Source organism: Centroberyx gerrardi, chromosome 8 (assembly GCF_048128805.1).
Source record: "Centroberyx gerrardi isolate f3 chromosome 8, fCenGer3.hap1.cur.20231027, whole genome shotgun sequence".
Classification (NCBI taxonomy): domain Eukaryota; kingdom Metazoa; phylum Chordata; class Actinopteri; order Beryciformes; family Berycidae; genus Centroberyx; species Centroberyx gerrardi.
Window position 1 is genome coordinate 21,972,977 of NC_136004.1, and position 22,694 is coordinate 21,995,670.

The window sequence follows — 22,694 nt, forward strand, 5'->3', positions numbered from 1 at the left end:
CGCTTACGAGTTCAGGGGGGGAATGAATAAGCTGTTCTGTGATTGGACGGCTGGACTTGACCAGCCAATGGTTGCATTTGTTATACAATGGACGCATTACGTAACAACATGGCCGCTCATTACGTTGGAGCCGCGAAGCTAAATTAAAGTGATTTAAGTTAGACTAGAAATTATGTGCCAATAGTAAGTTAATGGGATCCAAATGGTGTTTTTCACTCTCACGGAGCCCGAGGCACATAGAAGATGATTTCTTGGATACAAAAAGTTTCTGGTCGGATTGACCTTTCACTTCACGGTAGAAAACATGCTAGCCTGTAAGCTAGTTAGCTAAGTAAAACTAGCTAACGTTAGCAAACAATAAACAATAACGTTAGTCCTGCTCTGAAAGCAAGATAGTGTCTCTCCAGAAAACAATGTTGGGCTTTCTCGCAGCAAGACAGGCTGGTCTCGATGACCCGCTCCGTCTGAGACGTGCAGAGTCAACGAGAAGGTGAGAGAGAACAGAGCTAGAACGAAAAGGAGAGTAGTAACGTTAACCGTTATGTCTACCAGAGGGTTCAGTCTTCATAGCATAACGTTAACTAACAGCACTTACCTTGGCCCCTCGATTCACCCCTGAAGCCACATTTAGTCATGTCATCAATAGTTAGAGATAAGTATATTTACTTATCTCTAACTATTGATGACATGACTAAATGTGGCTACTCCTGACATGGATAAATACAAATAAAAGACTCTTCAGCTAAAGTTAAACTCTGTGTCTGATTTATTCCAATTAATCTTTTCACGGAGCATCACGCATCTGTGAAGTGCCTTGCACACAGTAACAATACACATACACCCATGTAAGATTGACAACTAGTAATGCACAGGACATATGAAAACCTTCACCACCTGTACATCAGTTCTACATCTACATGGATAAATTGAACATTTTGATATACGTTTTAAAATGCACGCCCACACACCCAGACACTTGAAACATATGTATGACCATATCTTATTTATAGTCTATTTTACTTTGCTGTATCCTTTAGCTGTTTTTCTGCTTCAATGAACCAATTTCCTCACAGGGATTATTTAAATGTTATCAAATGTTATGTTGACCATCTACTTAGGCTTTTAAAGTCCCAGATATGGATTAATGCTGAGAAATGTCCAGTGTTGCAAACCTCTTTCTCCTTCTCTCGCTCCAAAGGGTCCTCAGTCTGAAGTTGAATCATGACCGAGATGTGGACAGAATCCATGGCAACGGCATTAACACCATAGACATTGAAGTGGTAGAGGGCAGATAGTAAGTGTGCCTCAGTAATTTAGCACTATTGTTCTGCAAATATTCTTGTCCCCACTGAAGCTATAGCACTCTTTTTCCTGCAAAATGTAGCATTCAGCCACTGCAGGTCTATCCTATATAATATTGGCTAAATACTGTAGAAGCTGTTTTTTTAAACTGCGGTTCGGAAACCCAAAATTGTTCACAAGCCCATTACTCATGGGTCCACGCATAACAAAGGTGGTAATGTATTTAACAAACCTGCACCTCAAGGCAAGAGACTGAATTTCAGATTGTATTCCTGGGTTGAAAGAATGTGAGAACTCATGCTGCAGCAAGTATGGGTTACTGACGGACTGCAGCATCTGATCCCAACCCTCTCTGTTGTTCAGCATGTTGTCTGGAGGTGCAGACGGGGTGATCGTCATCTATGACCTGGAGAACAGCAGTGGGAAACCCCAATACAGCTGCAAGGCAATCTGCACAGTAGGCAGGTGAAGTTTCTCCCATTTACTCACTCCATCCACTAGAGGGTAGCATTGCATTGTAACCCTGCACAAACGGTGTCTTTTATAGTCCAGACAGGACATATTACTATGTTCAGTAACACTACATTAGCAATATTGGTACAGTATCGAATTTTGAATATTTTTTGGGGGAATCAGACCATGAAACATGTGATGTGAGAATCTGCTGAGAAGTTTTTTTTAATTTATCTTTATGTGGACATGGTGACATAAGGGTGTGTTTGTGTGTGTGTGTGTGTGTGTGTACTTGTTTTTTGTTTAGGTCCAGTCGGTATGTCCACAAATTCAGTGTAGAGACGGTCCAGTGGTATCCTCATGACACAGGCATATTTGTCTCCAGTTCCTTTGACAAGACCATGAAGGTGTGGGACACTGAGACACTGAAGGTAAGGAATATTATTTGTTTCATCTGTATGAAATGTGTAATATATATTAGGGATTGATTTATTGACTGACTGGCTGACTTGACATTGGTTTCCTTATAGCTCCAAAACCCTGTCTTCCCTTTTCACTTGTTTCACCATCTCTTCCCTGTCTTTCTTATTTTCTGCTTCATGCTTTCTACCCTTCTGTGCCACATGGTCCCATATGGCAGGCTCTTCGCTCTGCTAGAGTTACACTGGTGCCATGGTTACCTCAAAAGGTCAAGCAAGGGACAGTAAAAACCCACTAACCCTCTCATTTGTTTTACTCTCTGTTAGGGTTGTCACTATACTAGAATTTCTAACTTCGATACAATACCCAGGAAAATATCGATATGCAATACCATTTTCGATACCACGGGTAAAAAAATGAATTTTCAATCTTTTTTTTTTTTTTTTAATATTGTTTTCATGTTAAAATCTAATTTTAACATGAAAACAATATTTTAAAGTTGTCTGAGATCAAACAACACATTTTTGATTGACAGGTGTCGATCGCTGTCATGATTTGCTCTTTTTTATTGAGGGGAGTGAGCTTATACTGCACAAGCATGTGAAACATCGTATTGCCTCCTGGCCTCTGCAGCATAAACTGTAAGCAACTAAGCAAAAAAACACAGACACAGAGACCCAAACTAGTCCCTTAATATCCGACAACGCAGGGGGAAATCCCGGTGCAAACGAGACAGATGGACGGACAGACAGACAGCTTCTCCATAACGTAGGCCGATAAAACTCATTCAAAACTTTGCACTTACACAGCAGATTACCCTGTTCTAGTCATCAGCCTATCAGAACACTTTTAGCTTGTTGAAGCAACAGATACCCACCAATGATAGGGAAAAATCAGCAGGGCTAGAGTTAGTGGATTATTATTGACAGAATGATTTTAATCTGACATTTCAACGTCCGGTCGAGCCTTCTGACCGGGCCCGGACAATGCATCTGAAAACCGGACAGTCCGGTCGAAAACCGGGCATCTGGCAAACCTACTTGATAACGTTAGCTAGCTCTGTAGCTAACGTTTGGTTTGCTAGCTAAACTAAAACGGATGATGTGCAGGGAACATTAACGTTTATGATAAATGTTTAATGCTTCAGTGATGTTTCGCTAACCTCTCGAAATTCTTTATATAGACTGGCGTGTCGGTCCTTTAAGGTGCTTCGCCAAGTTTGACGTGTTACCCCCCTTCGTCGGCACCTCTCTGTAGCATTGTTTGCTGACTGAGGCAACAACCCAGCTGACTGCTAGTGAGAGGAGGGGCTGTGGGCAGCGGTGCAGGGTGTGTTTGTGTGTGAGTGTGTGTGTGGCTAGTGGAGGCGGAGAAATAATATGTTTGATTTTTCATTTAGAGAAAGCACTGCTGGTATCGATACTGTTGCAAATGAGTATTGTATCCGTTTCAATTTTTTTATATCGATACTTATCGAAGTATCGATACTTTTGACAACCTTACTCTCTGTGCGTTTCTCTCTCTGTCTCTTTCACACAGCCACACACACCGATTCTTGGTTGTTCCTATTAAAATATTATTATGTAGTTGTGCACTCACGCGTACTCATTTGTGTTTGTGTGTGTTAATGACTGTAAGTGTTGTGTGCATATGTGCATGGTTATGGTATTTTTATGCCCAAACTGAGCCTTCTCTGTGTCTGTGTGTGTGCACATTGGCTCTGTCCATGCTTGTGTTGGCACAAGCTGGCAGATAGGGCACAGAGAGCCTTTTTGTGTTTGCAGAAGAATTTGCATTGTAACTGCCACTGCTGCTCAGGCACACTGACTCCCAAGCTCTGAGCTGCTATGCCCTCCCCCTCCTCCCCCTCTCATGGTCACCTAATTAATGCCCAAAACTCCTTCCCTGCAGAGTGGGTGAAATTATACCGCAGATGAGTTATAATTTAAGACCATGACTTCAGATTAGTCATTTTATAAGACTGTTCTTAACATTTTTGGACAGCCTGCTGTACAACAGTACATCCTCAGTGAAAAGGTGTTAGATATTATGTAGGCCAATAATTGCCACCACTGCAGTAAGTCACAGCCTGTTTCGCTTTTGACCTCTTAAAAACAAAGGAATGCCGGCGTACGACTGTGCAACACAAGAATGCACACAAAGAAAGGTGAAGGTTGTAATTCAAGTGATGATTATTAATTTTCCTTTTCAGGCTATTCACATGATTAACGAACGGAAGAGGTCCCATACATATTCATTACCTCTAAGTGTGTAGCAAAGCTCTGTTGAAAAAGAGCATGCCATGCTCAGCAAATTTTCTCGAACTAATAAACCCCTAGGTTGAGCAACACTGCATTACTGTACATTCTTCAGACTTGACTGATAGTAGTTTGTTTGCATCTTTAAGTGACAACAGGCTTTGGCTGTAGATTTGATCATAAAATAGATGGTTTTTTTTTTTTCATTCTGTTTTAGTCTCTATTGCGCATGCGCACACACATACACACACACAGACACACACACACACACACACACAAACAAAACACACAGCCTATTTCTCCATAGTGCAAGGCAGTGCTGAAGCTTGACCACAGCTGATTGTTCTCTCTCTCTTTCTGCGATTCTTCAGCCAGCTGAAGTATTCCAGTTCGAAGGAAACGTCTACTGCCACCACATGTCCCCCATCGCCAGGAAACACAGCCTTATTGCAGGTGTGCATGTGTCTGTCATCAGGTCTTTTCTCCTGCCAGTGTACTATGTGCTTCCCCACAGCACTCCACAGTCACTGCCCTTGTCTTGTACCCCAGTCTTTACCCCAAGTTACAAAGTGACAGGTGCCTGGAGGGGACAAGAGAGTCAGGAGGGGGTTAGACACGGATTCAGGTGCAGGAACAGATTTCTGTGGAGAAACATGGTAGGAATCTACATAGGTGCTCCATCACAATGTCACCAAGCAGGCCCAACTGGTTACTCATACCTGTTCAGTATGTACACATAAACATGTGTACACAGGTGAACCTTTCACACACACACTCACACAACAGTCTCTTTGACTGTGTTTGTAACCCAGTGTCTGCTACAGTGTGTGTTTGTTTTTTTATCAATGTGTCCATCCCTCTCAGAGGAGTTACAGATGCGTACCAAACAGGTCGCAAACAACCCTGTAGTCTTCCATTACTTCTTGGAGGACATTTTTAAGGAAATCTGTTCCTGAAAAGCAGTGATAAGATACGATTGCACTTTATTGATCCCCTGGGGGAAATTAAAGTTGCATTAAAGTCAAAGTTGCATCATTTGGGCTATTTCAATTCTAATCCTCTAACCCATGCTCTAATCATCTTCTTTGCTGTTTGTTGAATTCCACCATCTAGCTTGCCCTCATCCCATGTGTAAATGCTGGGTGTGTTGGCTCAAGTTTATCAGAAGGTAGTATCAGCGAGTTTTCATATTCACCACACCTTATCTGTGAGAACCCGGGACTCCAGTTTTTTTCCTCCTGAAGCACCTCTCCCATATACACATGTTGGGGCAGATTGTTCTCACACATTTATCAAGCGAGATCCTTAAAATGTGCTCATTTTGTAAGTAAGAATGAATAAATGTTAATACATATGATTGAAAAGACAGACACAGCAAATTAGCCCGTACAAGGTACTTTGCATGGATTTTCAGCTTTTTAATAAGTCTTGTAATTCACTGTTTTAAACACATAAACCTGACGAAGGTATTGAGGACCAAAATGTTTTATTAACATATCCTATGCAAGTATAGAGGTCTTTTCTTTAATAGTGTTTTAAACACAGTAGTATTGGCAGCCTTAATGAGTCCCATTGATCCTCTCTAAACTGCCACTTTGTCTTTGCCTTTTCAGTTGGCACCAAAAACCCTAAAATACAGCTGTGTGACTTGAAGTCTGGCGCACGCATTCACGTTCTTCAGGGTTAGTAGACCACACCACACACACACAAACACTCACACTCACTTCTTTTCACTGTACCTCCCTATTTGTCCCGCACATGTACGCACACACATAGCTGAAACCATAAATAATAACTTCTTCTCCCCTTAAGGTCACAGAGCAGAGGTCCTGTCTGTACAATGGTCACCCAGATACGAGCACATCTTGGCCACTGCCAGGTAGGCCCTACTGACTGCCATTCTTTCTGTTGGGATACAGCCTCAGAACCATCATTCAGCTAGCCCCCAGTGCCATATCAAAGTATAATGCCAAGTGCAGGGTGATTCCCACCTTGTTGTATCCCAGCATTTCTTGTCACCTCAGTTCCCTGCCATCTGGCCACATTGGCAACCTGAGTCAAGGATAATGGCACCATGTCGCCAGTAGGATGGCACAGTGGCACTCTAGTAGCCCATTCCCTGGGATTGTCAGTATAGCATATGGTAGATGGAGTACCCACCTGCTTTATGCTGCATTAGACCCGCTAATTAACCCATTGGGATCCGTGTGCTGCCGTCCCTTTGGACTGTAAGTGATTTTGAAAACAACTGAAGGAGTGACGCACAGAGAGGTATATGATATTGTATTGTGGAGTAGAATGTAAAGTCCCACCAGAAAACTGACCTTTAAAAACAAACACTGGGGTACTGGTCGTCAGTATATGATGCTCTTTTAGCCCATTGAAGCTGTTCAGTCTGAGCCTGTACCTGTAAACCCCAGGATTCCACTTCTTAGTGGGATGATGAGCTTATTTTGGATAATTTCAAAGGACTATATCTGCATGAATTAACCATGAGGGACAAAACAACAAAAACTAATCTCCCCCTTTTTCTTTCTCAGTGCAGATAGCAGGGTGCAGGTGTGGGATGTGCGTCGGGCCTCTGGCAGTCTCTTCACTCTGGACCAGCACAACGGAGACAAGTCGAAAGCCGCCTCTGAGGCAGGTACTGTCACCTCTCTTGTTTCCTTCCCTTCCTCTGTCATTAGCCTTTGTTTATTTAAAGGTGAGTGGGCAGAGCTCTTGGTAGATTTTTCACCCTTTACTTAGAGAAGGAGAAAGCTGAGAGGCATACAGGCATAGAGGGACATCAGGGCACAAATGGTTGTCAGACAGCCCCCTGGGGTGTAGCTGGCAGGGTAACAGCTTGGGGCTTAGCTTGGATACTGACGGAGCACCTCGTCATCCTGTCATATATTTTTTCTCCCCCTCCCTCTACCACAACACTCTACTTCCCACTCTCCATGTTGTTCTTTTAGCAACTCACAACAAGGCAGATATCTCATAGTGGTGCTACACAAAAGAAAGACTGTGCTCTAACAACAGGAGCAGAGGTGAAAGCTCGGAAATTATATAGAAGTACAAAATAAATTAATCCCATATTTGTAATTTTAACACTCTTAATGATCACAGTCATATTTGGGGCATAAGTGTTGCTTGTGGATGGTAAACTGTAGCAAAGCCTGCTGTGTTGAAGTGAGTGTGTCTCAAAACATTTGATGGGGATGCACATCTACGCCTCTAAACTGATGAAATGATTCCTCCTCCCAGCTGTGAAGGTCGTGTGTAATAACTTAACTATTCAAGTTAACAGCTGAGTTTTCTCTGTTTAGAGGAGAGGTTAACATTCTCCACATATCTGCCTTTCCTGCCTGAGGACTTGTCTGTGTTGTAGGACTAGCTAAGGAGAACAAACAGCTAGACAAAACCAGTTTATCTTAGCTTTCCTGGGCAAAGGAGTGTAACAACACCTGCACTAACAGCATTTGTTAATGGATAGGCGCCAGAAGCGATAAGCTAGAATGAATAGCATGTAGAATAAAGTATCCTTTGACAGACAGAGGGGAAAGGAGATGACAGATGCTTACTTTTTGGAGGGTAAGGATGCTACATAAATAACATGGTGGATTGTATGGTATGATAGCAGCAATGTTAATGTTTGAGTCCTCCAAGGCCTCATAGCCATATAGTAATGGAAGTGCAGCTCCTGTCATAATCTGTACAGAATTTATGAATCCATTTTTGTGTGTGTGTGAGATATGGTATCGATAGTGTGTAAGTACAGTATGTAGAGTCGTCATTGATATGTTGCCTGTCTCTGACCAGTGAACACAGCCCATAATGGCAGAGTGAATGGCCTGTGCTTTACTGGAGATGGTCTCTACCTCCTCACTACGGGAACTGATGACCGTATGCGACTGTGGAATAGCGCCACTGGAGAAAACACACTGGTAAGGTGTGAGAGAGTGTGAGAGTGTGAGTGAGAGAGAGACATAAGTAGTTAATATGAACCTCAGTGGAAAATATGATAGGCCGAGACCTACAGGTAATGGTGTGAAAATGGGTTTATTAGCAATAGATGTGTAAACTAGACTTTTGCTCTCAGTCACCACACTGTTAACCAAATTAGAGGCCCTTGCTCCCATCACAGCACCCATGGGCTCTTGGGGACAGAAGTGTGAACAATCCATCCTCCACGACTATTTTAGCAGTTTTGGCCATAGTAAGAGAGCAGAGATGAAAACAGAGCAGAGAACAGTGTAGCATGAACTGGGGTTCTCACCAAGACTGAGCCAAAAGGTTGTCAACCTTGAAGGGAACATAGTTTATAGCCTCAGGTTCACGCAAATATGCTGTTTCCCTTCTTACCACCCTGAAGGAGAATTTAATCCCTGTGATATGCAAAATGTTTTGGGTATTTTATTACCTCCGCCAAGGAGGTTATGTTTTCGGTGCCGTTTGTTTGTTTGTCTGTTAGCAGGATTACGGAAAAACTACTTGCCCGATTTTCATGAAACATCGTGGAAGAGTGTAGCATGGGCCAAGGAAGAACCCATTAAATTTTGGAGCGGATCCGACTCACGAACAAGCAATAAAAGCACGAACCTTGGCGGAGGTCTGCGCTCTCCGAGTGCCCTTCTAGTTTGCATATGGTTTCTGAATGAGTTCCAGTAGTATTAGCTTTCACTAGGGGTTCAGAGTGGGTTTCAGTCGCCTCATGTTTGTTCCCCATAGAGAGCCCCCACCCGCCACTCCCCAACTCCACATAGAAACCCACTCCACAGAAACCTAACCCTGTCCAAACACCAGGGGTGACCATGTAATTGCCCTGGGCTCTCACACAGTCACCTATTCTAATTTCTTGCTGCTCCGTGCTACAGTTGCTATGCCGGGCATGTTTCCATCTTCTGGCTGTCGCACAAGACGACTAATGACTCAAAGGTTAGATGTACCTTCTCTCGTGGGCTTAGACTAAAATCGGTTTATAGATGATGCAGTGTTAATTCCTTTATGAGCCCCAAGGAGACATCTTGTTTGATGCACCTAGCACATAAGAAAAGTGAAAGGAATGCATTACCAACATGTTGCAGCCTGTTTCATGGGTTAAGCCTAGTAATTCTTAGTTAATGTTAATGTGATAATCTGCAAGGTTCTTGCTTTTGGTGACAAAAAGGATAAGCGGCCATTGCTTAGGTTTTGCACTCAATGTAAGCACTGGCAAGTAGACCTTCTTCAGGGCATTTATAGGTATGCCCTGAAGAAGGTCTACTTGACCAAAAGCTTGGTTAAATAAAGAAACTTGCATCGACCTAAGTGTGCAGAAGTTTAGCTCTTCCACTTCTGTTTTTTTACCTCTAGCACCTTAGTATAAGATACTAGTTGAGCGTGTGGTGATCTTCCTGTAGTGAAGAGCAAATATAAAAGCTTTCATGAAGAGTAGGAAAACGGAAAATAATTTATATGAAAGATTTGCAAAGTTTTCTGTAATTTCAATAGAGATCTCTATTGAGAGAAATTTCTCAGTGCAGAGCAAGGCTTCATTTCCGTCCATGAAACCATCCCACTCTGTTCAGTGTCAGGAAAAGGAATAATAGGAATAAAAATAATAATAAATTTACAACAGTGACCCGGCCATTCTCTCCCTCCACTCCGTTTGTCCCCCCAGGTGAATTATGGGAAGGTGTGCAACGAGAGCCGTAAGGGGCTCAAGTTCACGGTGTCGCGCGGCTGCAGCCCGGAGTTTGTGTTTGTGCCATGCGGCAGCTCGGTGGCGGTGTATGCCCTCCACACAGGTGAGCTGGTCACCATGCTCAGGGGGCACTACAACAACGTCGACTGCTGTGAGTTCCAGCCAGACTACCAGGTGAGACACACTGAGGACCCAGATGCACAGAGAGACGTTTTGCTCCTGCATGGAGAACATCCCCTGCATAGGGGCCAATATGTCCATCCATATGCTGTACTACCTTTTTGTCCGTTTCTCCATTAGTCTGTCTGCTGCTGTGCCTTTTTGTCTGTATTTCCATCTATCTATCTATCTATCTATCCATGGTCATGTTTTTTTGTCTGTTTTTCCATCTATCTATCCACTCTGTTGCCTTTTTTCTGTCTGTCTGGGCAACCTGTTTATTTCTGCTTTGTATGCCAGACAAGTCTATTTGGTCCCTGCATGCATAGAGAATTTAGGTCAATGTCTGTCTGTCCGCAGTCGCTTTCTTTTATCTTTTCATCTGTTGTGCTTTTGTCATTGTAGTCGCGGCTGCCAATAGTGTGCAGTTGCCATGGTAGTCTCAAATGAGCCACTTCCTCTGGAGAGATTACCTATTAAAGTCAACATCTCCCGAGCTATACTGAGCTGCTATAAATGCAAATACAGGAATACCCATTGTGCGATAGGAGCTGGTGCTCTCAGCCTGTGCATGCTCTGTGTCTCTCAATGAGATGCAGCTGTCAGAAGCTGTGTGGAGAAAGTTTACTGTGCAGTGGGGAGATCATCAGCAATGTCATATCTTATCTGGTGTCACAGCCATCAGAGTCAGGCGCTGGCGTTGCTCACTTTAGTTCCAGCATTATCTGTGACACACTTTTGTCTCTTCCTCCCGAATTTCATTCATGTTCGTCATCGCCATGAAGTAATTCAAGGAGGAAGCGATTGTGAGAAAGGAGTTAATGGGACAAGGGCGTGTCATTGGCATTTCATCAGAGCTTTCTGTTCCTGTATATCCTGACTGTCCATTGTTAGGAAGATTCTGTCTGCCCCTCATCTTCCGAACCATTATATGCCTAGTTATTAAGTCTGGTAATGAGTAGAAAAAAACATTGACATGCCAGACTTGACAGACAGATGCAGTAGCATACCACACACTTTAAAGTTATGCCAGAGCATTATACAGAACAGGACTTTATTTTTAAGCGACGCCGTGTTTCTGTGATGTAATTGTGTTTTTACGCTACTCAACAAATTGCCTCATTGAGGACATTAAGGTTTTTCTTATGTAATATTCCAAAGTAGCACTTGACAAAAAAACACACTGTAATTCTGTTTCTACTCAGATTCTCCTCTATAGATAATTATGTCTGTGCTGATAGAGACACTAATAAGTAATTTAAGGAAGATATGATTGCCCCACAAGTACTTATGGGGACATCCGTAGCGTTATCCGACCCACGCCCTAGTTATTAGCCCACATGTGTAAGAATGCAGCTCAGCAGCTTGTCACTCTGGAGGGTTACTGGATGGGACACGCAGTCCTGGAAATGCATTTTGCCTCTGTTCTGTTGGATGTCTCTACGCTGATGTAACGATACTGAGTAGTCCCGCGGCACAGTGAAATACTTCCCAGAGGCACACTTGTTGCAGGGACAGTTTTGTGCTTAATAATTACTTTACACTTGGTCCTGAGCATATTGCTTGTTACCGTTGGTTTCCCCCTGGTGCTGATGTCTTTGTTGTACAAGTTCTGTGAGGTGAAGGTAATGCTGCAACATCAGCTCCTTCTCGTATGTCCTCCAATTCCCTTTGTTCTCCTCTGTCTAGGAGCTGTATAGTGGAGGTAAAGACTGTAACATTCTGGCGTGGGTTCCTGTCCTCCGTGCCCCGGACGTAGAAGAAGAGTCAAAAGAAGCAAAGAAGGTACAAGCCCAAACAATAGGAAACAAGATGTGGAAAAGCTGTATTAGGAAAAGATTGTGGAAGCATATTTTTACGCTCTTTATTCAAATCTCATAGAGAAAATTTTAATTTCAAGTGTTTTCAAGGCTCACGGTTAGAGCAAAACTTCTCTTTCAAAGGAGATCTTAATAGGAGCAGATTTTTAGTTTCACACAAGGCTTAGTCAGTGTCTGTGAAACTTGTCCTTTGTGTTTTTGTGTTCATGGCAGAAATTCGATCCCAGATGGGTTGTGCCTCGTATGACAAATTTAAATTTCGACACATCTTTCTCATCCACATCAGGGAAACCTGGCACCCAACAATCTATACACACACACACACACACACACGCTCTCTCTTTCACACACACACACACACACACAGGAAGAGTCAGTCACCACCCCCTGTCAGCTCTGCCATGCCGTACTACATTCTACTGATGCTTATGAAAAAACACGTCCAGATGAATACATCTTACTTTTCCTTTTCCAGTTTCACCGGTTACTGTATTTAGCAGATGAGCTGAATAATAATTGTCATCTGTAATGAGCCAGTCAAATTTGCATTTGTGGTTTCATTTAATGGATCGCAATATTTCTCCTATACCTGTACGATGCTTTCTGTGTGCACTATATATATATTATGTTTATGTAATGGCTCTATTAAAATAATGGGGATTGCTTACTGATTGGATATACTGAGATGAATGTATTGGTGCATTACAGGGAGCGGCTGGCCAGTCTTCAGTGAACCCTGCCTTCGAGGACAGATGGAGCAGCGATGAAGACTAATGATAATGTTTTGCATGTGTGGACGTACAGCTCTTTAACAACAGCCATGTCAACAAATGAGGGGCCTAGGAAAATAAATGAAGATAAATAAGGGGTCTGGGATAATCTCACCTGCATCATCATGACATTACAGAAGAAGACGGAGCTCTTAAAACTCAAACAACGTTTTGAACACCTTGACATGCCTGAAAGACATTGCATGTCAGCAGAGTAGGCTACACTGACATGGCTGTGAGTCTTTTAATAATTATTGTATGTATTTCTTTTTTATAAATGTACTGTACACATTATGTAAAGTAACTGTTTTTTTTATACATTTGATGTAGCGTCATTTTTTGTGTTTTTCATTTTTTACTAGAACGGAAAGCCAACATTGTCCTTGGTATGCACTGCAAGTTTCATGTCATTAAGACCTTTTTAACCCATTCAAAACCCATTGTGTTTTTTCAAAAATGCATGGAAATCAAGAGGGACGTCTGCTTTTGTTTTCTCAAATTCTGATACATTGACTCTTTGGTGATATACGGTTTCCTCCTATAGCAGAGAACAGCAGACTTGTCACTTTTTACTGCATTTCTTACCATGATGTACACACCTGTTATGATGTTTCAGGTTCAAATATTTGAATATTTAAAAATTTTAGCCACGGGTATAATCTAGGGCTCAGAGGGAGAGCAGTATCCTCTCACAGAGGTGTGGTCTCATAACAACAAGCATCACTGTTTATGCAGTCTTTCAGCTCGTGTGTTTTCTGCAGTTGAGGTGAGAAGAGGCCAACCAAAACCTCACATGGGAGGAACCACTCCACTCATTCTCTTGTTGTCATTCCTGGGTAAATTTGCATTTATTTTTAGGTTCTGCTGTCAGGCCTCATTGAAACCACCAGTGAGGAGTGATACTAAAACTACTCTCCCCCTCCCTCTTTTACATGTTGGCCTTATTTACATGGATATACATGGAATCCTTATGAGGCTAAACCTTCACTCATGGCCCAAAGACACTATACGCAATATGTATTACAGTGATCGATTGTGATTTTTAAATATACTATTGTGTTATTTATATCCACCCAGTGATTGTACTTTACAAGTCATAAATATGTGAGAGATCATTTTGACTGTAATCCCCATAGCGGAGACAATTTATGTATAATAGTATCAAAAGGATTCAAAGGGAGGGTTTATATCCTGGATATACTGTTTCTGTCTGTGCCATCATATAACTCACCAGCCAGTTTATCTTTTCTAAAATGCCTGAAGTGTCTTGAATTGTACAGTCTTTTTATAATTTACCTGTGGTTTTCCTTATAATAAAAGCTCTGAGAATGCTACCTCAATAATGCATTCCCTAACCTACTTCTGTATTCTTACTATGGTTTTATGTGTAACTTTAAGTCGAAAGGATATTTAAGGAAAAGATCCTATATTGATAGCTGCTATGTTTTTTGTTTTTTCTTGTACTGAAACCAATTACAAAGAGAAACCGAATAGACAGAGAGTTAAAAAAAAAAAAAAAAAAAACTTTTGACATTGTTTCCATTGGTAACTGTGAGGCATCTCTTAGGTATGATTTTGGATCAAAAGGGATCTTGTTGGACCACAGATTGTCCAATCAGAGAACGAGGAGGCCAACCTGGAGTCAAATCCCCGCCCTCCGGTTGGTGTCATAAGGCGAGAGGAGCGCACTGTCAGCGCATTGGTGCGTGGAGCTGGAGACACACCTGTTACTGCTGGGCCGCAGGTGAGCCAGGAGTTTGACGGACCATAAGGATTTTTGATTATCAGCAGTGCTAAAGGTAAGTCATTTAATTTTTTTAAAACTTTTTGTTTAATGGTGAGGACTCAACAGATAAAGTGATCAGGAATACTTTAAAGATAATAGGGTTAAAGGGTAAAATGGCTGAGGAGGAGAGCGGTGTACGGATGCAAAAGCGTGCTTGTTATCACTTAATGACTTCCTGTCATTGTTGAAGAGTTGATTTGCTGTTGGATCTGTTTCCAGCCTGTTGCGTCACCTGTTGCGAGTTATGGCATTAACGGCTGTAAGAAAAAAAAAAAAAAAAAAAAAGAATCACATAGGGTCTTCCACGTGTAAAAATAACAATTCCAGTTTGATTTTGATCACTTACGGTTAGCCTACACGCTGATATTTCAATATAAACCCCCCCAATCTCCCATGGCTACATAAGTGCGTAACATACCACCAGTTACAACTGCAGTAGCCTACCAACCATTTGAGTTCGAAGGAACCTAAACCGGGTCGACCACATTTCATCCGATGAGGCACCGCGTTGTCAAACAACTACTGACGCCAAATGGCTCCATGCCACGCTTGGCAGACTGCTGGTTTGTCATAAAACTCATTTAAAGATTATTGCTTAATCGAAAGTGTGTTCAGTTTCTTGACCTAATGCTTTAACACATCGGAAAACTTACCCTTGCTGTTGAATGATTGTGAATATTGTAAAATTTGGACCTTACAGGCTTGGACTGTAGGCCAGTACAGGCAGAACTTATTCAGAAGTGGATTTTAAAGGCTGTCCAGTCATCTCTTCTTATTTAACAGTTGTGGGATCTGTTGACATTGCGTGCTATAAAGTAGCCTACACACCAATGATGAGGCGTAGTTTACATCAGGAGCAGCAGCCTTTACTTCTGGAACTGGTTGTAATTGGCATGTTAAAGCTTGCATGTCTCAGTCTCCATCAATGCATTCAATGACTCCAGATAGTTCTGCCCTTTTCAAGGTTCACTGTTCATTCAATGACTTGTCCATATCCCCTTTCCTTTTTTTTTTTTTCTTTTTTTTTTTTTAAGGTTCTTAGTGTGTCAGAGGTAGACACACCTTGGAAACCTGTCATGTAGGGTTTGGGTAAAATGTACACCATTTCAGACCTTGGGGGGGGGGGGGGGGGATTGAGAGGGCTTTGTAGAAACATTATTTAAGATTTAAGGTGAATGTAGCAAGTATAGTGAATGGTGAGATTTATGTTTCACCGTTGGAGTTCTGGTTGTCAAAGCAGCATGTTTTAACATGAGAACTACCCTCTGACAAAGTTCCTTACTACAGGCACGTTCAATAAACCAGTCGGACCACACAGTGAGCTCATCATCTGAACTTGCCTCCTCATTGGTTAATGTCAGCACTGTAAATCTGCCAGGTGTCGCCACATCCTTTCCTATATTCTACAACCTTCTACAGGTGTATAGCAGGTTATAGAACAGCCTCATTTGTGCATCAAGCATGAGGCTCTGAGCTTCGAAGAGGAATCCCCCCTCAAATTAAGAAATGAAGAGGCATACATGTTGAATAGTAGCATAGCACATTACTGTCTTTAGATGTGGCAATAATGTCTTGGCGCTAAAATTTTTTAAATGGTAGCTGTCTGAAGTCATTTCATCACTGTAGATGGGTAATCGCTGACACTGATTATTCCATTTCATCCCAGTTGACTTAGTTTGAAAATGATGTCATTCTGATACATTCTTGTTTGGATTAATTACAAACTACTGATTGGTTTGTTTCAATGATCATCCTTGGAGCCTTTTCATAAGATGCTGCTTTGCCTGTCTCTGTGTTATCTGAGTATGGAGTGTGTGGTGCTAAAGTTTAATCTACAGCATACACCCTCATGTGGCTGTTGGCTAGGAAATGGGCCTTTATCTGCCCATTTACATGGTGTTACTAACGGTTCTGCCCTTAGTTAGATGCAGTACAATTTCCATATACAAATTGTAAGTCCAGATAGTTGGTTCATGGTATGTTTGTCATTACAAAAACGCACATGGCAACTGGCAAGGTGACCAGGTTTTTTGTTTGGTTTTTTGGTCATATTTGACCATACACTGGTCGTACACTGAAAACACTGAGTTATCCTTCCTCAAAACCTGCACTGTATTTTATTTGTATTTTTTTTTTAATTGGACATTAATACGTTTGCATGCACTGTGTGTGTGCATCCCCGTACCACATTCTTGAATAAATGATTGCTGGCTCCTCTGCTGTGTCCTTTGTGGAGCATGGCCCAGTGAGTAGAGCTGACTGCCACTCATTGTGCTCACTACACACTCTTCCCTTGTCTGCCTCAGATGCTTGGAAAGAAAGCAGAGAATGGCTGCGATGCTGAGTTGACTCATTTTCTCATACAATCCAGTCTTTCAGCATTAATAGTATGCTGTTACAGATAACAACAGATGGCCATATTCTCAGTCACTTACTCTACTGAGTTGTACTGGGATCAGCTCTAAACAGATTTTTAAAGTTCATCCTGAAATAGCCTACCAATAATTGTGCGTATCTATCTATCAATCAATCAATCAAGAGGCAATGATAGGTGGCCTGTTCATAGTCAGTAGCCCTGTTTTCACTTGGCTTTTACAACTTCTGAGCCAATTGTTTGGAGAGAGACTAAATTCTTGTTGGGAGTTCATGATGGAAGTTTAGGAGGAGAGCTTCTCATTCTACTGAATTACATTTCAAACAGCTTGCACACATCTGTTTGAGAACATGTATTTGGGTAAAAGGGGGTAAATGATCATCTTAAAATTCGTATCTAAATTATTTGCGTTTGTGCTATTTTTCCCCCACATGGTGTGTCTCAACAGCCTTGAATATTTATGAACATTTCGGCAAAAGACCTAGTTTGCATTCTTTGAGACAAATCCTGCTGGCTCTGATTCTCTCAGGCGTCTCATCCAAATGCCAGTGACCTCATGTCTTGTCCAAACTGACTCCTAACCTTTTGACCTTTTTTGCTTTTCTAGGTGAATTGGAAGGACCTTGTGTAAAAGATGGAATTAAGTGATATCAAGTCCTCAGCTGCACTCCTGTATGATGAGTTCATCCAAAACGCAGGTGAGTCTTTGACCATTTTGTTAAAAAAAAAATCTACTGTTGGACTACCTATCCTTTTTTTTTAAGCTCAATTATAAACTGAAAAGAATAATTTTGAGACAAACGCTGTATTGCATGTTTATGGCATTTAAAACACTATGCTTGCAGCTCTTTGGTGCTTTAGTTCTGTTTCGAACATCTTACCAACTTCTCACCGTGCTTCTGTTGCAGACTTGCGGACGGAGAACTGGCTGCTCATGTCGTCTCCTCTCCCCCAAACTATCATCATCGCAGCGTACATCTACTTTGTCACGTCACTGGGGCCTCGGATAATGGAGAACCGCAAAGGCTTTGACCTCAAAGGAATTCTCATATTCTACAACTTTGGTGTGGTAGCCCTCTCTCTCTATATGTGCTATGAGGTGGGTTGAATGAAATTCGATCTTGAAGACCATTATCCGTAGATTACATAACTGGAAAAGCTTTTTTTAAAATGAAGAGGGCGGTTGTTGCACTGGATCTTTGTATGTCGTTGGCTTTTCGTGGATATCTTCTGCTTCAATCAGTGCGTGGGTTACATGAAACTTGGCGGTGCTGCAATCATTCTTTAATGTAAGATTGAGTCGGATATGCATACCACAGGCTCACGACGGAGCATGTGTCAGTATTTCCCCCATTGTTGAACTCATTGTTAAGAGCACGGCCATGACACATACCACAGTTGTTTCTCGGTCTTGTGAAATTCTGTTGCTCAAGTGTCTGCCTTTCACATGTGCTCGAAACCAGGAAGAAAAACATTCTTTTTTCTTTTAACGCATTTGCTGATATTATCCTTTCTTCTTTTTTTTCCTCTATGGGAAGTCAGAACAGAGTTTGATCTTTGTGTTTAAAGAGCTGAGAAGCAACCCTGCCCAAGCTTACAAATCCCTCATCGTGGCCTCCCATAACTCCCGATTTTTCATTTAATCAAAATTTCAATCCTATCATGGGGTTTAAAGCTGAAGAGTGTCTGATCTCTTATTGGATAGAAAGGTCCTAAAATGTCAAAAGGTTATTTCCTCCCTGAAACAACTGAGTTTCAGTTAGTGCTGACTGGGGCCTAAAGCCTGTTGGGCGTCTTCTTTTATGTGTTGAGGTTAAACCTGATGGACAGGTGTGACTTCCTTTTTTCCCCCCCGACAGTGTTCTGCAAACTTTGCCTCAGGATTGTGTAACTTCAGTGTGGCTTTGACTTTGATAGACGTCCATCTTGTAATGGCGTACTTAATTCTGTGTGTTATGTTTCCATGTAATACTTTAGAGAATGAGAGATTTGATAAATGTTCTTGATTGTAATACTTAGTGATTTTTATTAGATTGAAGATTAATTTTTTTTTTACTCTAAAATGTATTACTCTTAACCTGTATGTGTGGCTTTGGAAAAAACAAAAAGACTTGTATGACAGCCAAACTTAGATTTTACATGCATTTCGAAGGCTGTAAAAGATTAGTTCACATTTGTCATGTTGGTTAACACTAGACTAAAAACTTGTGTAAACTTGAATTTTGGATTAAGAAAGTCCCAAAAACTTGCTTTACATGTACAAGTCAAATTCCTGAATAACATAAAATAAGTGTCTTTTGATGGCGAGAAATTTATCATCAAACATTTTAAAGATTCAATAGTTGTTAATATTTCTTTTCTTTCAATTGCCTTGACTTCACACCCTAAATTGCTTGTGACTAATTGCAATTTGCACTGTGTTCTTTTCAGTTTGTGATGTCAGGATGGGGAACAGGATACTCTTTTCACTGCGATCTGGTTGACTACACTGAATCGCCACAGGCCGTGAGGGTGAGACACTTTCACACACTTGGCACTATTGCAACACCTAATTGAATTTGTCTGAATAAATATCACGTCTGATGGGCGTTTTCTCTTTTGGAATGGACTCTGACATGTTCTTTACTGTCTCCTCTAGATGGCAGCAACATGCTGGCTTTACTACTTCTCCAAGTTCATTGAGATGTTGGACACAGTAAGTGGCAAAAGATTTCCCAGACACAGAGTTGAATACATTTTCTTATACGTTGTGTTGTGCTATTGTTGCTTAAAGACACCGGGCCAGGGCTAAGATGGTAGTCTGTAGTTAAACTAGTATTTGTCAAATTATAGCAATGTCTCCTTTTTGTTTAAAACTAATTTATGTATGCCATTCTTTCAGATCTTCTTTGTGCTGAGGAAGAGGAACAGCCAGGTGACGTTCCTCCATGTCTACCATCACTCAATCATGCCCTTCACCTGGTGGTTCGGCGTTCGTTTTGCTGCAGGTACACTTCTCCCCTCTAAAGTCTCAGTGTTTCTTTGATGGCTGATATGTTGCCCTTTGTTTTTTTTAAGCAACATTAAAAGATTTTCCAGGATTTTATTGCAACAATTGTTTGCATGTCACATACTGACATCCGCCCTGTATTGCAGGTGGTCTGGGAACGTTCCATGCCCTGCTTAACTGTGTCGTCCATGTCATCATGTACACCTACTACGGCCTGACTGCTCTGGGCCCCAACTACCAGAAATACCTGTGGTGGAAGAAATATCTCACTACCATCCAGCTGGTATGTAAAATAGTCTAGGAGCTAGTCTGACAGGACTGCTTTGGAAGATTTTATACATCTTATTTAAGAGGTGTGTGTGTGTGTAAGAAGTCACAGTGGGTAGGTCTTCTCTGATCTGCTCTTATTTTGTGTACTCAGTTTAATATAACTTTGTCTATAAATGCCAGTTTTTCCATGTAATAATAGAGAATGAGAGATTTGATAAAGGTTCTTGATCCTTTATCAGTTATGTATCTTATTTTGTGTAGTCAAGTTTAATGTAACTTTGTCTAAAAATGGCAGGTTTTTTTTTAAATGTATAAAGTCCTACCTTTTTCAATGAGCCTTGACAATACATGTCAACCCCTCCCTCCTTTGTCCCTCCCCAGATCCAGTTTGTGATGGTGACCAGCCACATCTCCCAGTATTTCTTCATAAAGGACTGCGCCTACCAGTTCCCCATCTTTGTCTACATCATCGGCCTGTACGGCCTGATTTTCCTGTTCCTCTTCCTCAACTTCTGGTACCACGCCTACACCAAAGGCAAGAGGCTCCCCAAGGTACTGCAGGCTCAGACATGGGCACACCACTCCAACGGAGTTATGAATGGCAATGCCAACCAACACGAAAAAGACGAGTGATGCGGGAGTCGGCCCATCAGGGGTTCGGCGTTGACCTCATTTGCGTAAGCAGACCACTATGGGAGTCTGCTAGATTCAACTCAAATGTTGTTGGAGTTGGACTGTACTTCTCATCACTCTCCTACTTGTATCTGCAAAGGCAATCTTTAAATTATGACCAAAGCTGTATTTAAGAACTTTAATGACCAAAGCTGATTGCTTTTTGTTTGTTTTTTACACTGAAGTTAAAGCCTAATTCCAAATATCCCTGTTTTTTTTTGTTGTTTTTTTTCTCCTTTCTGTCAAAGTTGTAAGTATGCAGTCTAGTCTGAAATCAACCCTTAGACTCTACCAGTCAGACTACATAGTGGGGACTTCACCTCCTAATAAAGCTAAAGCAGCCTCCGCCATACAGCCATGCTGGACTTTCCCAAAAAGAATCTACAGCTTTTACGAAATTCAGTTGAGGTCTTAAAAGTTTAAGGGTTGGATTTTACACTAGGCCCAAACTCGTGCTGACTGTATGTTTTCTGAGACGGGCTCTTAGCTGGTGTCTCCTTATTTTTACATGAGGATTTTTAAAAAATGGTATATTGGCTACACATTTCCTATTGTTCAGGACATTGTTAAATGTTAACATGCACGCAGAAGGGAGACCGCTCTTCTCATATGCATGCCCTCCTCTCTATGGTTTGAGTCACAGCTGCTGATGGTACAGACGCTAAAAATTACTTCTCCATATGAAGTGACGGTGTGACAAAGATGCCAGAGAGGAAGGGCGGTACAACACTGTGGTTCTTGTAGGACCCAGAGCAGAGCTTTAAATTTAGTAGCAGTTGCCTTACTACTTCATCACTAATGTGGGATTAAATCTGTATCACAAGACACACAGTACATGCAATTGTGTAGGTTCACTGTTTAGCCAAATCAGTCGGAAAACACTTCAGTGGCCTTGCTTGTCTCATCCGTGAGTTTGTTTCGCTTCGTTTGTTGAAGCTCAGGCAACGGCTTTGCATTGAAGCCTCTGGAATAGCCTCTAATATGTGGTTATGGCGTTCTTGTTACAGTTGAAAGTGAACGCAACGCTCTGCTCCTATGGTGATTGAGGACACAGCATTTAACTTGGTGTGGGTGTGCGGCCCAGGTTAACACACTAGAGGGATATATCACAGTTCTCTAATGCATACAGATATGGGTCTATGTGAACATGTTTTTTGGTTTACTGTTCAGTGCCTTGGTCTGAGCCCATCTTCACTCTACTGGTGTAGTTTAAACTGTCCTAAGAAATGATGTGACCTGTAATGACTTGTGTATATTATGATGTTTTTTTTATGCGTATTTATATCAAAATAAATGATCGTTGTACTTTAGTTTTGAGTGTTTTTGTTTTCCTTTTATGGTGTGTGTGTGGTGTGTGTGTATATAAGTGTTTTCAAAATGTTTTTATATAGCTTAATCAACTTTGGCACCTTTTCAGAATGGAGTTACAAAGTGCTTTACATAGACTAAAATGGTGTCAGAAAAGAAATGCAGCAACCGGAAACAAAAAGACAACAGAAAAATTTTAACCGAATGACCAGATTGAAACCTCAAACAAAAACGGCAGCTAAAATATTTAGTTAAATGCCTTTTTAGAAAAATCTGTTTCCAGCTGAGACCTCACAGAGTTGGCTAGTCTTATTTCCTCCATGTTCCCGAGTGCAGGGACCCTGATTGACAATGATCAATCACCTTTTGACTTAAATCTAGACTTGGGAACAGTCAGATTTGTCTGTAGATGTAAGACTACACTTTTGTACATGCGATAAAAGCT

At 41.5% G+C, this 22,694-nt stretch overlaps 2 protein-coding genes across 3 annotated transcripts; both read left to right on the forward strand.

Moving 5' to 3' along the window:
- The first annotated feature begins 156 nt into the window (after nt 1-156).
- Nucleotides 157-14,203, forward strand: ercc8 (excision repair cross-complementation group 8). The gene is made up of 12 exons (XM_071894816.2): nt 157-490; nt 1,199-1,294; nt 1,666-1,767; nt 2,063-2,186; nt 4,805-4,886; nt 6,047-6,115; nt 6,246-6,312; nt 6,974-7,077; nt 8,238-8,362; nt 10,078-10,275; nt 11,950-12,045; nt 12,789-14,203. Exons 1-12 carry the CDS (start codon nt 414-416, stop codon nt 12,852-12,854), a joined length of 1,206 nt encoding a protein of 401 aa, XP_071750917.1. The 5' UTR covers nt 157-413; the 3' UTR covers nt 12,855-14,203.
- A 330-nt stretch (nt 14,204-14,533) lies between these two features.
- elovl7a (ELOVL fatty acid elongase 7a) lies at nt 14,534-22,251 on the forward strand. Of its 2 annotated transcripts, XM_071894769.2 has the most exons (8): nt 14,534-14,649; nt 17,618-17,708; nt 17,919-18,109; nt 19,441-19,521; nt 19,649-19,705; nt 19,892-19,997; nt 20,146-20,282; nt 20,651-22,251. In XM_071894769.2, the coding sequence occupies exons 2-8, from the start codon at nt 17,645-17,647 to the stop codon at nt 20,900-20,902; spliced, it is 888 nt and encodes a 295-aa protein (XP_071750870.1). In that variant the 5' UTR covers nt 14,534-14,649; nt 17,618-17,644; the 3' UTR covers nt 20,903-22,251. The 2 variants fall into 2 exon arrangements, with proteins under 2 accessions (XP_071750870.1, XP_071750871.1); XM_071894770.2 differs by lacking the exons at nt 14,534-14,649; nt 17,618-17,708 and having other exon boundaries at nt 17,936-18,074.
- Nucleotides 22,252-22,694: the final 443 nt, after the last annotated feature.

Coding starts and splice junctions, on each gene's coding strand:
- ercc8 (XM_071894816.2), top strand. CDS start 414: ATGTTGGGCTTTCTCGCAGCAAGACAGGCTGGTCTCGATGACCCGCTC. Junction 2,187..4,804: donor GGGACACTGAGACACTGAAG/GTAAGGAATATT, acceptor GCGATTCTTCAG/CCAGCTGAAGTATTCCAGTT. Junction 12,046..12,788: donor AGTCAAAAGAAGCAAAGAAG/GTACAAGCCCAA, acceptor GGTGCATTACAG/GGAGCGGCTGGCCAGTCTTC.
- elovl7a (XM_071894769.2), top strand. CDS start 17,645: ATGGAATTAAGTGATATCAAGTCCTCAGCTGCACTCCTGTATGATGAG. Junction 17,709..17,918: donor TGAGTTCATCCAAAACGCAG/GTGAGTCTTTGA, acceptor CTTCTGTTGCAG/ACTTGCGGACGGAGAACTGG. Junction 20,283..20,650: donor ATCTCACTACCATCCAGCTG/GTATGTAAAATA, acceptor GTCCCTCCCCAG/ATCCAGTTTGTGATGGTGAC.